The 14,404-nt window shown below is 45.0% G+C and overlaps 1 protein-coding gene across 1 annotated transcript in view; it reads left to right on the forward strand.

Moving 5' to 3' along the window:
• LOC136586617 (macrophage mannose receptor 1-like) overlaps nt 1-14,404 on the forward strand; it is a 300,895-nt gene that overhangs the window by 49,678 nt on the left and 236,813 nt on the right. The window contains exon 9 of the mRNA XM_066584760.1: nt 8,258-8,373. Within this exon, the coding sequence (XP_066440857.1) occupies nt 8,258-8,373 (116 nt within the window). The remainder of the gene's footprint in view (nt 1-8,257; nt 8,374-14,404) is intronic.

Below are 14,404 nucleotides of genomic sequence, written 5' to 3' on the forward strand. Positions count from 1 at the left end.
TATAGCGCCTTTCAGGGATTGCGGCTTATTTAGTTGTTGGTTCTTTTCTTATTAATATAAAAAAAAAAAAAAACAACTGGGTAACAACAAATACACACATTACGTGTCAGCGACTTCAAAATGTTATTCAAAGTCACCAGTCCTGCCGCTATGAATTTCTTGCAGGCCTTAAACAGCTAGTAGTGGTTTTCTGCAAACTGTAAAGTTAGCTGAAAAGTTACATAAAATTACACTAAAAGGTGAACCCAAAAAAATGCTAAATAAAAAAATAAGCAAAAAGAAAAGATGAAGAAAGCAATGGGTAACAGGATGTGTCCGTGGTGGAGGTGATAGAGAATGGGCCAAGTTCAAGCAGCTCCCACTGAAGCAACAGCTCCATGTTCTGCAGGAGGTGGGGCAAGCCTACTGCTATTCCTTGGAAGTGGTTCTGCCTATGCATTTACACCAGTTGGCCATGAACACCCACGTTCTACTTCACACAGTGCTCAATTCCACCCACCCTCTGAAGCAGTCCACATGGATCAGTGTGAGTAGCTGTTTGATCATTCAGTGTCATAGATGTCAATCGGGTAGTCCAAACAACTAGAGGGAGAAGACCAAGACATTGAATGCACTAATGCCCAACCATTTGTTACCTCCATAGAGGTCAGCTTTCCATAGGCAATGCAGCTCAAATGTCTTCTTTTTAAGACTGCTTTCCTTCCTGCAGACTCTTTCTTTCCTGAGAATAAGGCCGACATGTTTCAAGATATAGTATATCTTGACTTTAACTAAGCATTTGACAAAGAATCTCATACCATCCTTATTTTTTTTAAAAATACAAAAATCTGGGATTGACAAGGCAACTGTTAGGTGGATTCACAACTGGCTGAGTGATCGTACTCAAAGAGTGGTCATAAATGGCTCCAGATCCAATTGGAAGAATGTATCAAGTGGGGAACCATAAGGCTCTGTCCTGGCCCAGAGAGAGAGAGAGGATTCAAAAAGATCTAGAAAAGCTTGCCCAGTGGGCGGCGACTAACAGAATGGTATTTAACAAGGAGAAATGCAAAGTCCTACATCTGAGCAAGAAAAATGAAAAAAGCACATACAGAATGGGAGGAATTGGGCTAAGCAGCAGCACATGTGAAAAAGACTTGGGTATACTGTAACACCCCAAATGAACTTACCGTAGGTATGGCCGGAGGTCTAAACTTTGTCACGGTGACGCCACACTCTATTTGGACACTCCGGACGATGATGACGCAGAAATAACGGAGACCAGTCCAGCTTAGTTTAGCAATCTGAGAGTGAGCAGATTTACTAACTTTGGAACTTTTTAATAACAGGTTAATTTTACAATCTTTAGGAAAGGTATTTACAACAAATATTGAAGAATGCAGCATTATTGATTCACTGATACTCTATCTTCAACGCTCTCTTATATTACCGAAGATTTGATTTATCAGACAGTTTTCTCCACTATTGAATTCCGATGAACAATTGAATTAGATTTAACTGTAGTATTAGATGAGGCAGAGAAAAAAGTGTGAGTATATATATAAATCCGGTCTTGAGCTTCACCGGGTAGCTATAACTCACTGTTTAGGTGAAGCTGGACCTCTGAGGATCTTCTGGATTCTCTGCTGTAGATGCCAAGGGAGCGGGTTTGATCACCACTCTCGACCTTGGGAACGATAACTGATGAAGTACTTCTCCTTGCCGACTGCGGTAATTGCAACCTCTCCTCACTCGCTCCTGACTGAGTCTGACTAACTGCTCTGCGTCACTTCCTTTTATAGTCTCTCCCTCTCCCGCACTCTTGCATAGGGACTTCTATGTTTGCTTCCCACCCTTGGGCTCTGCACCAGTAAGATTAAACCAGACTGTCAGTCAACGGAAGGCCAGCTGACACCAGAGTTGAGCTCTTTGACTAGAGCAGAAGGGGAGACACAGGGTCTCTCCTACAGACGTCACCTTGCGGATGCAAAGACGGCATCCAGACAGGTGAAACAGGACAAGTGTACCATGAGTGTTCTGCAGGGCCTGCTGGGTCACTACAATACTAAGAGATCACAGACTGAACATGAGTAAATAGTGTGATGCAGCAGCAAAAGGAGCAATATTTTAAATTGAAAGATTTATCTTATTCATACCCTTATTAATAGAAGTACCAATTTGGCCAGCTTTCAGGTGGGAGAGGGCCTCTGATCAATCCGTCTATTATGTGATCAATTCATTTTGTATAGAAGCGAAGGATACCACACTGAGTTATAGGCCTGCATTGTATCACTTTTAATTGCAAACATCATTTTTCATAGGAGCAATGTGCAGACACCATAGACTATAGTGGGAATGCTAGGAGACCTCCAGCGCCTGGCTATGGCTAGTTTTACAGGAAGAAGTATATGAGAAGTTATTTTTTTCCTATGTTTCATATGCACATCTTCAATGCCTAGCAATAGTAACACTAGCTGCAGAGTGGGTTTTATTCAAATTCCTACAATCTTAGAAATCATGGAGAATATTGAATTCCACAAAGGCTTAGACATTTGTTTCTCAACTCCAGTCCTCAGGACCCCAAAACAGGCCATGTCTTCAGGATTTCCTTAGTATTGCACAGATGATGTAATTATTGTCAGTGCCTCAGACATTGCTACCAGTGTTCTTACTATAGGCCATCTTGAAAACATGACCTGTTGGGGGTCCTGAGGACTGGAGTTGAGAAACACTGGCTTAGAAGGGTTAGTGTGTGCAAGGGTACCCTTCTGAGGAAGGCTTGTTAGAAACGTATGTTAGGGGTTTTTAACCTCCTTGTGGAGCGATTCTGAGTGGCATAGTGCACAACTAAGGTAATCCTCTGATATTCTACTGAATTATGTATTGAATTCGGACGTTCAGATGTGGATTACATATGTTTCTTGCAGACTCATGTTATGCTGGGAGGCTGAATGGCAGTATGCTAGACATTGACTATTTCCTGATATATCTGTATTGATAACTGACTTTAATCTACAGATGGAGGAATATGTGTGTATACCAGACATTCATTTGTATGTATGCATATATGCTCTCAGTTATTTCCCACCTGGGGATAATATTTTAATTATTTTTCTATTGTTGGTGTGTTTTCTCCTTTTTCTGCTATATGATTTTAGTAAGTCCTGTACTCCATTCCTTCTTTTTTGTCTTTGAAAGTATATTTCATAATGTCTAAAAAAAAGTATGAATCAATGTTCTTGTCTCCCCAGGATGGGGGGAGGGGGGGCAGTACCATCTAGATATGAGGTTGTAGTGAGTCTCCAGAAGATTGGCGTTCAGAGCGCTTCCATGGGCCCATGCGAACGACTGCCTGGGGGCAAAAGAGGATTTCATGCCTCTTTCCCAGGTTTTTGTAGTATTTCTCCTCTATTTCTCTTTTCGCTACATAAATCTTGCAGAAAAAGCGCATACTTAATTTAAGAGGGGGCGGTTTGAATAAGAAATTATAAAGATATGTAGGAAGCGAGAGAGTCGAGGGAAGCTGATTTTCAATGTGGTTTTTAATCTGAAGGTATTTAACCCTGTAAGGACGCTGACCTTTTTTTTTTTTTCTCCATTTTCGGTTTCCACCCCCCCCCCCCCCCCCCCCGATTTTAAAAAAATCATTCCTCTTTTATTTATCCATCAACACAGCTGTCAGAGGGCTTGTTTTTTGCGGGATGATCGGTGTTTTTCAGTGATACTATGTATCACACCATAGAATGTACTGAAAATCTTTTTAAAATTCTAAGTATAGTAACTTGGAACAAAACAAAATTCCACCATCTTTGCGTCTTGTTACTACAGTGTACCGACTGCTACAAAAATGTCCTGATAACTTTATTCTGAAGGTCAGTAGGATTACTAAAATACCCATTTCATATAGTTTTTTCTTCGCTGTATTACTCTAATTTTTTTCAAAAATATTGCATTTTTTAAAATTATTTTCGGCCGCCATCTTCTGACAACCATAACTTTTTACTTTTCCGTCAATCTAGTTGTGCGTAGTAGAGTACATACGACATTTTGATAGCTTTTTAGTACATTTTTTCTTGGAGACGGGGCGACCAAAAATTGCAATTATGGCATTCTTTCTTTTTTTCCTCCCGACATTCACCGTGCGGAGTAAATATCGCATTACTTTGCTCGATGGGACTTTTATTGATGCATCAATACCAAATATGTTGTTTTATTATTTAGATTCTTTTATTCTAAATATGGCAAAAGATATTTAAAAAATTTAATTGCCTTTTATTTTTTCAATAATATTGATTCCCAAATAGGGGAGGGTGATCTTATCCCATGGATAATGGAATCCATTTTTATAGCATCATTGCGGTGGGAGGGATTGTTAATATTTAGGATTTGAGACTTAGGGCTTATGTCCATTTTACACATATGGAGCTCTTTCTCTCTGCTGGCAGAGAGCCATCAGAGACCGCGTATCGGCTGAGTATGCACTGCGCATGTCCCGAAATCTGACGTCGTGGACATGCGCACTGATGTTTTTTTTTCAAATTTCCAGCTGTGTTCAAAGTGGGGCTGCATTTTGAAGCACTGCCCTCTCGCAATGCCGTGTGTAGGGGTAGTGTTTCAATTTGGAGCCCATAGAAGGGCTCTTTAACACACACTTCCATATGAAACCACTGTATGTATGGAACAATGAAAGTCCATTGACTTCCCTTGACTCCATTCACTGCATATCACGCACACATGATACACAGTGAAATATACCCGTTGACATTAGCCCTTAGTGAAATTGACCCTATAATATGACACCCGACCAAAGACTTTCACTACAGCTGAAACTGCGCGCAAGGACCTGGGGGGATGAAAAAGTAGGAAAATGTCATCAGCGAATAGTCCCGATTTATGCTGTCTGAGTGCTATCCCCCTGATATTCATATCTATGCGCACAGTCTCCGCCAAAGGTTCCATAATTAAACTAAAAAGAATGGTCGAAACGGGACAATCCTGACGAGTGCCATCAGTGATATTAAAGGGATTTGAAAGAATTCTATTTGCTAAACTTTATCCAAGGGTATGGAGTGCAAGGCCTGGATTGCTTTTAGAATCTTCTCCCTGACGAAGAGACTAGTGTTTAGGTCTCGATTCTCAGCAGAGTTTTTTGGGCTTTTTTAGCTTCCTTAGTGAGGCTAGGTGACGTCACCCCCAGCCCGCAGTATCTATGTTTGCAGCCGCTACCGTTGGGAGAGCCTGCAATTCACACGTGTGCTCTGTGCTTTTTCTTTACTACTGGTTATTGTCTTCTCCTCCCGTTCTCCACTTACTGCTGCTGGGTTAGTATTTTTTACATTGATATATTGTTGTTTTTTACCTTCACTGTCACTTTTTTCTTGTATTTTTTAATATTGCGGTATTGCCTTTTTGTACTCCATCCTGTATTCATCAAGTTTAGCGCACCGTTTGTACATTATTGCTTTTGCTTTTAGAATCTTGCCAGAAAATCCAAATTTTTGTAGTGCAGAGTAGGCGTAGCCCTAATGGATCTTGTTAATTGCCTTCTCTGCATCCAGTGTCAGAAGCAAAGAAGGCATTCCGAGCCCCCCAATCCTTCTGGTACCGTCCGAGACCTGTCGGCCTCCCACAAAGCCAACCTGATCCCCATGAGTTAATGAGGGTATTATTGGGAAAAGTCAGTGAGCCAGAATCTTTGCATAAAGTTTGGTGTCGCTGTTTAAGGGCTCCCGCACACTTGCGTGTTTTTTTAATGCTGCATTTTTTAAACGCGATTGTCAATGGGACTTTCTAATGTTAAAAACGCATCGCACAAAAATTTCAAAGCACAAACTTGCTATGCTTTTTTAACATTAGAAAGTCCCATTGACAATCGCGTTAAAAAAACCAAAACGCAGCGTTAAAAAAACCCAAGTGTGTGGGCGCCCTAAAAGAGATATGGGTTGAAAATTTGCTGGGGTAAAGGTGGGCTTCCCTGGTTTAGGAATCATTGCTATGGGGGTTTGTAACATTTCAGCTGGTATGGACCCCTGGAACATTGCTGTATTAAAGACTTTCATTATCTGTGTGGCTAGGGAAGAGCTGAAATTTTGATAGTCCTCATTTGAGTAACCACCCGGGCCCGGGGCTTTATTTCTCTTTGATTTCTTCATTATATTTGTAATTTCTTTTACTGTGGGTTCATTTAAACTCTCTAGTTGAGTTCTACGTATAGGGCGAAGGCTTCTGCTAGATAGAAATAACCCTAGCATCTCTTCAGAAGGTTGAGGAGTCGTCCCTAAAATTATAGAGCTTTTTGTAATTTATTGTTGGCCACGTAATATTTTGCCTTTAAATATTTAACTTGTTTGTGATCTTCTACCAACATCATATCTCTAGGTTTGTGCCTAGCTTTAAACCGTTCTGAGTGTAAGGATGAAGAGAGCCATTGGTTTCATTATCAGGCGTCTTCACTCAGTCTTGCATTGCAAAAACATCTATCGCTAGTGGGTAGGAGCCCTAAGTCTACCATTCTATGATTCTGTGTCACACACAACCTCTGGAATGGCCTTCAGCCTCAACCAAGATGGTGTCTACCATATTACAGACCGAAATGCACTGCTGTGACAGCCGCTGTTAGAAGACAGCATTTGCCAGACTCCATTGCTTGTGCTATGATTATATGCAGTGTTCTGGGGTACTGCTGTGTTGTAGCGAACATGAGGAACAGGGGAAGTTGAGGCTCTTGATCCTAACTAGCAGGGAACATGTAGAATGGTGTCTAGCTACAACTATCTGTCCTTCCCCCTCCCAGGACAGAAAGAAAAACACATAGTGGTGTAGTGGCTCAGCGACTACTGCAGAACACTCACGGTACACTTGTCCTATCTCGCCTGTCTGGATGTCGTCCTTGGATCCAGAAGGTGCCGTTTATGGGAGAGACCTTGTGTCTCCCCTTCTGCTCTAAGCATAGAGCTCAATCTTGATGTCAGCTGGCCTCTCATTGGCTGACAGTTAGGTTTAATCTTACTGGTGCAGAGCCCAAGGGTGGGAAGGAGATAAACAAGCCCCTATGCAAGAGTGCGGTTAAGAGAGAGGCTATAAAAGGAAGAGATACAGAGCAGTTAGGCAGACCCAGTCAGGAGTGAGTGAGGAGAGATTGCAGTCTCCATAGTCGGCGAGGAGGAGTATTCCACCAGTTATCGTCTCCCAAGGTAGAGTGGGGTGATCTAACCTGCTCCCTTGACATCTACAGCAGAGAACACTGAAGATCCTTTCAGAGGTCCATCTTCATCTAACAATAAGTTATAGCCAGGATTAGCCATACAGCCACTTGTCCCTCTGCTTCATCAAATCCTACAGTTTAATCCAACGCAATTGTTCATCTGAATTCAATACTGAGGAAATTGTCTATTAAATCAAATCTTCAGGAATATAAGAGAGTGTTGAAGTTAGAGTATCATCAAATCAATATTACTGCATTCTTGAATATCTGTTATAAATACGTTTTCTAAGGATTGTAGAGTTAACCCATTGTTGCAAAGTTCCAAAGTTAGTAAATCTGCTCACTCTCAGATTGCTAAACTAAACTGGACTGGTCTCTGTTATTTCTGCGTCATCATCATCCGGAGTGTCCAACTAGAGTGTCGCGTCACTGTGACAAAGTTTAGGCCTTAGGCCGTACCTACAGTAAGTTCATTTGGGGCGTTACAGTGGTGTAGTAGCAATGCCCTTATATACGCCGGGCAGGGGGCGGGGCCTTTTCAATTACTTGAGTTTTTCATCAAAAATTCCATCTGAACTCACAGTACACTGGTGACGTAAGGGAAGCCCCCTTTGACGTAATGTGTTGCAAAGTAGTGGCGTACATAAAGAAGAGGGGTTTTCATAGCAGAGATAAAAATGGGCCCCTTATTTAGGTGCTAAATGCTTCTCACCCAGGACAGGGGGGTCTGGTGTTTGCTTTCCGCTCCACTTCCTTTCCATAACCCTTAATACATTTTCCAATAATCTTATTTTCAAACAATTCAGTTCTTCTGTAGAAGTGATGTCCTATATTGGTTCCAAGCACCAAGTAGAAAAGAGGGTGGAGTCAAACATTCCTAGGCCCCTTTCTCCATGGTCCCAGAGCAGCCACATGGTCTTCCCCCTTTGTTACATACACACTTACTGCAGAGGAAATTCACAGTCCGAGGGGTTTTCCCTGCATTCAGTAATTCCTATTCATAAGCAGTTGAATTAAAACACAAAGTCATCCAATGTTACTAACCTGATTTATTGTCCCTTTATGCGTCACCAGGGTTGGAGGAGACGTGGCTACTACTGCTATCTAATAAGTGAATCGCCTGGGACATTTGCAGAAGCGAACAACACATGTAATCAGAATGGAGCCTTCCTGCTGACTGTTGATGACAGGTAATAATAATAATAAGCTTTATTTATATAGCGCCTAGTTTTCATTGTGGCAGAAGAATCAATCATTTCTTATAAGAACATTCCACTGGGTTGATTCTTTTGTGACTTATAAAATATAACTTTTATTAATAAATAAAAAAAAAACTCGGTTAGACCGGGCTTACAAACAAACACATAGAAATGTAGCGCCAACATATTCTGCCGCGCTTACAAAACAGGGTGGCACGGTGCCGTGGAGAGCTTTGTGGATGAAGGTAGTGAGTTTTATTTGAATTGTACCTTTGACGGGCAGAGGCATCCGAGTTGCAGCTGGACAGGAAGATGAGCCTGGCTGCCGCATTCAGGATGGATTGGAGAGGGTAGAGTCTGGTGCGGGGGAGGCCGATCAGCAGCGAGTTGCAGTAATTGATCTGAGAGTGGATGAGGGCAACAGTGAGCTTTTTTAGCATGTCCATGGTGAGATAGGGGTAGATTCTTGCAATGTTCTTTAGATGCACATAATACAATCAGGTGAGAGATTGGAGGTAGGGGGTAAAGGAGAGATTGGAGTCGAGTATAATCCCAAGACAACTGGCGTGCTGTCTGGGAGTTATGGTGGTGCCACACACTGAGATGGAGATGTCAGGATGAGGTCAGTTAATAGAGGGTGGAAACGTGAGTAGGTCAGTTTTTAAAAGGTTCAGTTTTAGGAAGAGAGATGACATAATTTTAGAGACAGCAGACAGTCGGTGGCATTCTGGAAGAATGTTGCTATGATGTCATGGGAGGAGGTGTTTAACTGGGTGTCATCAGCGTAGAGGTGGTATTGAAAGCCCAAACACCCGATGGTTTGTCCAATAGGGGATGTGTAGATGGAGAAGAGGGGGGTGGGGTGGGCAGAGGACTGAGCCCTGGAAGACCTCAACAACAAGGGGAAGAGGAGATGTGCATCCTGCAAAGGAGACACTAAAGGAGTGGTCAGATAGGTAGCAGGAGAACCAGGAGAGAGGGCTGTCCTTTAGTCCAATGGAGCGAAGAATACTGAGGTGGAGTTGGTGGTCAACAGTGTCAACAGGGCGGTTTCTGTCGAGTGTAGAGGGTGTAAGCCAGACTGAGGGGGTCAAGAAGAGAGTTCTCTGATAGATAGCTTATAAGGTGTGCGTAAACCAGACATTCTAGGTCAGTAGTTGGCAGCATCAGTCGAGTTAAGAGTTGGTTTCTTTAGCAGAGGGGATATGATAACATGTTTGAATGAGGAAGGAAAAATGCCAGAGGTCAGAGAGAATATAGTGGTAAAGTGGGTGATGACAACCAGGGAGAGGAATCGGAGGAGGTGTGAGGGGAGAGGGTTGCGAACGCAGGTGGTAGGGTGAGCAGAGGAAATCAATCTGGAGACGTCTTCCTCTGTCGCTGGTCTGAGTGCAGAGAGTGAGCAGGAGCTAGATGCAGTACTGATGAGACTGTGGTCAGAACTAGTCTATAAGTGAGAGGTTGTTTCCTGCCAGATATTGTCAATTTACTTTTTGAAATAAGCAGCCACCTCTTCGGCACTGAGATCCATCACCGGGGGCTGCAGTTTAGGGCTGAGAAGGGAGTGAAAAGTATCAGAGTCTTTTAGGGTTGTGAGATAGTGAGGAGATGTGGGAGGTGAAGTAGACTTGTTTGGCATGCTGGAGGGCTAGGTTGTAGGTTCTGAGTGCAAATTTGAAGTGGAGAAAGTCTGTGGACTAGTGTGACTTTCTCCACAGCCATTCAGCACACCTAAAACACTGCCGGATGAAGCTCATTTCAGGTGTGAGCCAGGGTTGTCACGGTCTGCATCAGGTCCCTTGTGTCACGGTGGGAGTCGCTTCATCCAAGGCATGTGTGAGAGTGGTGTTGTAATGAGCGGCAGCCAGGTTGGGGCAGGAGAGGAGAGAGATAGAGGCAGAGAAGACTGTAGGGACTCTGCAAAGTTTTGGGTGTGAACGACCTGAAGGTTCCTGTATGTATGGTAGGTAGGAGGGTCTGGGGAGATACTAGGAAGCTTGACAGAGAAAGAGAGGAGGTTATGGTCCAAGAGTGGACGACGGGAATTAGTGAAGTGGGGAGCAGAGACAGAGGAAGACTAGATATAGAGTATTGCCATCCTTGTGAGTGGGAGATGCTGTGAGTTGTGAGAGACCAAGGAAGAAGGTGAGTGATAAAAACTAGTATTTCTACATATAACATGTAAGCTGGCCAACAATTATCTTTGGTCATTACTCATAGCCATGTAGTAAGGAGGGGGCTTGTTATGCTCCAAGTAAAGTGATATTTACTATGAATTGAGGGCAGCTATTCTGTCATTATACATTTTTTTTCATAGCATGTTAATTAGAGATGGGCGAACACCAAAATGCTCGAGTGCTCGTTGCTCGAGTCGAACTTTTCGTAATGCTCGAGAGCTCGTTTTGAGTAACGAACCCCATTGAAGTCAATGGGAGACTCAAGCATTTTTCAAGGTGACCCATGCTCCGCATAGCAGATGTTGTGTAAATCACCGGAAAACATCAGAAAGTCATGGAAACACCACAGAAACAGATAAGGAATGGCAGAGGCAGCATGCATGGATGCATCTGAGGCTCCCAGGTTACACCATTAAGCCAAATTGTGGGCAAGAGCCTGGGGGTCACCCCTCTAACAATTTACTTTGAACAGACCATAATCAGCAAGGCACACGCACTGGCACATTTTAGCTAAGCACCACACTAGGTGCAACAAAGCGAAATCACTGCCTGCGGGTGACACCACTGCCTCTTCTGCTTTTACATGCTGGCATGGCAGTCCAATCCCTCGCACGAGGCTGCGTCCACAGCGTACTCAAATTTTTCCCAGTGCAGCGTTCAGCTGTCCTCATGCCACACGGTCGCTTGATAGCCACACCACCCTCATATCTATTTATAAGTGCGTCTTAGATGAGGAGAAACCGAAGATACACACTGCAGAGGGTTGGCAGGGCCTGGCAGCGACCCTCTTTGAAATTGTGGGTGATATCCTACAATGCTGATGAGAATTGCTGATAAATTAATGTACAATCATAATTCCATTCCCCTGCCACCTCCGTCACAAAATTTCATGAGCCACAAACGTGGCCATAAAGCGGACTCAGATGCTAGTAATTCTACACATCTCCACAATTCTGCAATGCATTCTAAATAGAGATGAGCGAGGACCAAAATGCTCGGGTGCTCGTTAGTCGGGACGAAATTTTCGCGATGCTCGAGGGTTCGTTTCGAGTAACGAACCCCATTGAAGTCAATGGGCGACTCGAGCATTTTTGTATATCGCCGATGCTCACTAAGCTTTCCATTTGTGAAAATCGGGGCAATTCAAGAAAGTGATGGGAACGACACAGCAATGGATAGGGCAGGCGAGGGGCTACATGTTGGGCTGTATCTCAAGTTCTCAGGTCCCACTATTAAGCCACAATAGCAGCAAGAGTGGGCCCCCCCCTCCCAACAACTTTTACTTCTGAAAAGCCCTCACTAGCAATGTATACCTTAGCTAAGCACCACACTACCTCCAACAAAGCACAATCACTGCCTGCATGACACTCCGCTGCCACTTCTCCTGGGTAACATGCTGCCCAACCCCCCCGCACGACCCAGTGTTCACAGCGCACACCAAAGTGTCCCTGCGCAGCCTTCAGCTGCCCTCATGCCACACCACCCTCATGTCTATTTATAAGTGTGTCTGCCATGACGAGGAACCGCAGGCACACACTGCAGAGGGTTGGCACGGCTAGGCAGCGACCCTCTTTAAAAGGGGTCGTGGCGATAGCCCACAATGCTGTACAGAAGCAATCAGAAATATAATCCCGTGCCACCGCCATCAGGAGCTGCAAACGTGGGCATAGCAATGGGGAACCTATGTGCCACACACTATTCATTCTGTCAAGGTGTCTGCATGCCCCAGTCAGACTGCGGTTTTTTATAAATAGTCACAGGCAGGTACAACTCCGCAATGGGAATTCTGTGTGCACCCACAGCATGGGTGGCTCCCTGGAACCCACCGGCTGTGCATAAATGTATCCCATTGCAGTGCCCATCACAGCTGAGGTTATGTCCGATTAAATGCAGGTGGGCTTCGGCCCACACTGCATGCCCCAGTCAGACTGGGGTTCTTTAGAAGTAGACACATGCAGTTACAACTCCCTGTGGACCCACAGCATGGGAGGGTGCCAGGAAGCCACCGGCGGTACATAAATATATCCCATTGCATTGCCCATCACAGCTGATGTAATGTCAGCTTTAATGCAGGTGGGCAAAAAATTAATTGGATTACACTGTAGGCGAGGGCCCCAAAAAATTGGTGTACCAACAGTACTAATGTACCTCAGAAAAATTGCCCATGCCCAACCAAGAGGACAGGTGAAACCCATTAATCGCTTTGGTTAATGTGGCTTAATTGGTAACTAGGCCTGGAGGCAGCCCAGTTAAAATAAAAATTGGTTCAGGTGAAAGTTTCAACGCTTTAATGAGCATTGAAAGGTATAAAAATTGTTTACAAAAATTATATGACTGAGCCTTGTGTGCCCGTTCGGCGTGATTACGTGAGGTTTCAGGAGGAGGAGGATGAATATAATACACAGATTGATGAAGCTAAAAGGTCCCCGTTTTTGATGGTGATAGAGAACGATGCTTCCATCCGCGGGTGCAGCCTACGTATTGCTTAGGTATCGCTGCTGTCCGCTGGTGGAGAAGAGAAGTCTGGTGAAATCCAGGCTTTGTTCATCTTGATGAGTGTAAGCCTGTCGGCACTGTTGGTTGACAGGCGGGTACGCTTATCCGTGATAATTCCCCCAGCCGCACTAAACACCCTCTCCGACAAGACGCTAGCCGCAGGACAAGCAAGCACCTCCAGGGCATACAGCGCGAGTTCAGGCCACGTGTCCAGCTTCGACACCCAGTAGTTGTAGGGGGCAGAGGCGTCACCGAGGATGGTCGTGCGATCGGCTACGTACTCCCTCACCATCCTTTTACAGTGCTCCCGCCAACTCAGCCTTGACTGGGGAGCGGTGACACAGTCTTGCTGGGGAGCCATAAAGCTGGCAAAGGCCTTGGAGAATGTTCCCCTGCCTGCGCTGTACATGCTGCCTGATCTCTGCGCCTCCCCTGCTACCTGGCCCTCGGAACTGCACCTTCTGCCACTAGCGCTGTCGGATGGGAATGTTACCATCAGTTTGTCCGCCAGGGTCCTGTGGTATAGCATCACTCTCGAACCCCTTTCCTCTTCGGGTATGAGAGTGGAAAGGTTCTCCTTATACCGTGGGTAGAGCAGTGTGTACACCCAGTAATCCGTAGTGGCCAGAATGCGTGTAACGCGAGGGTCTCGAGAAAGGCATCCTAACATGAAGTCAGCCATGTGTGCCAGGGTACCTGTACGCAACACATGGCTGTCCTCACTAGGAAGATCACTTTCAGGATCCTCCTCCTCCTCCTTCTCCTCCTCCTCCTCCAGCCATACACGCTGAAAGGATGACAGGCAAGCAGCATGGGTACCCTCAGCAGTGGGCCAAGCTGTCTCTTCCCCCTCCTCCTCATGCTCCTCCCCCTCCTCCTCAGCGCGCTGAGATATAGACATGAGGGTGCTCTGACTATCCAGCGACATACTGTCTTCCCCCGCCTCCATTTCCAAGCGCAAAGCGTCTGCCTTTATGCTTTGCAGGGAACTTCTCAAGAGGCATAGCAGAGGAATGGTGATGCTAATGATTGCAGCATCGCCGCTGACCACCTGGGTAGACTGCTCAAAGTTTCGAAGGACCTGGCAGATGTCTGCCAACCAGGCCCACTCTTCTGAAAATAATTGAGGAGGCTGACTCCCACTGCGCCGCCCATGTTGAAGTTGGTATTCCACTATAGCTCTACGCTGCTCATAGAGCCTGGTCAACATGTGGAGCGTCGAGTTCCACCGTGTGGGCACGTCGCACAGCAGTCGGTGCACTGGCAGATTAAACCGATGTTGCAGGGTCCGCAGGGTGGCAGCGTCCGTCTTGGACTTGCAGAAATGTGCGCTGACCCGGCGCACGTTT

This window comes from Eleutherodactylus coqui, chromosome 12 (genome assembly GCF_035609145.1).
Source record: "Eleutherodactylus coqui strain aEleCoq1 chromosome 12, aEleCoq1.hap1, whole genome shotgun sequence".
NCBI classification, from domain to species: domain Eukaryota; kingdom Metazoa; phylum Chordata; class Amphibia; order Anura; family Eleutherodactylidae; genus Eleutherodactylus; species Eleutherodactylus coqui.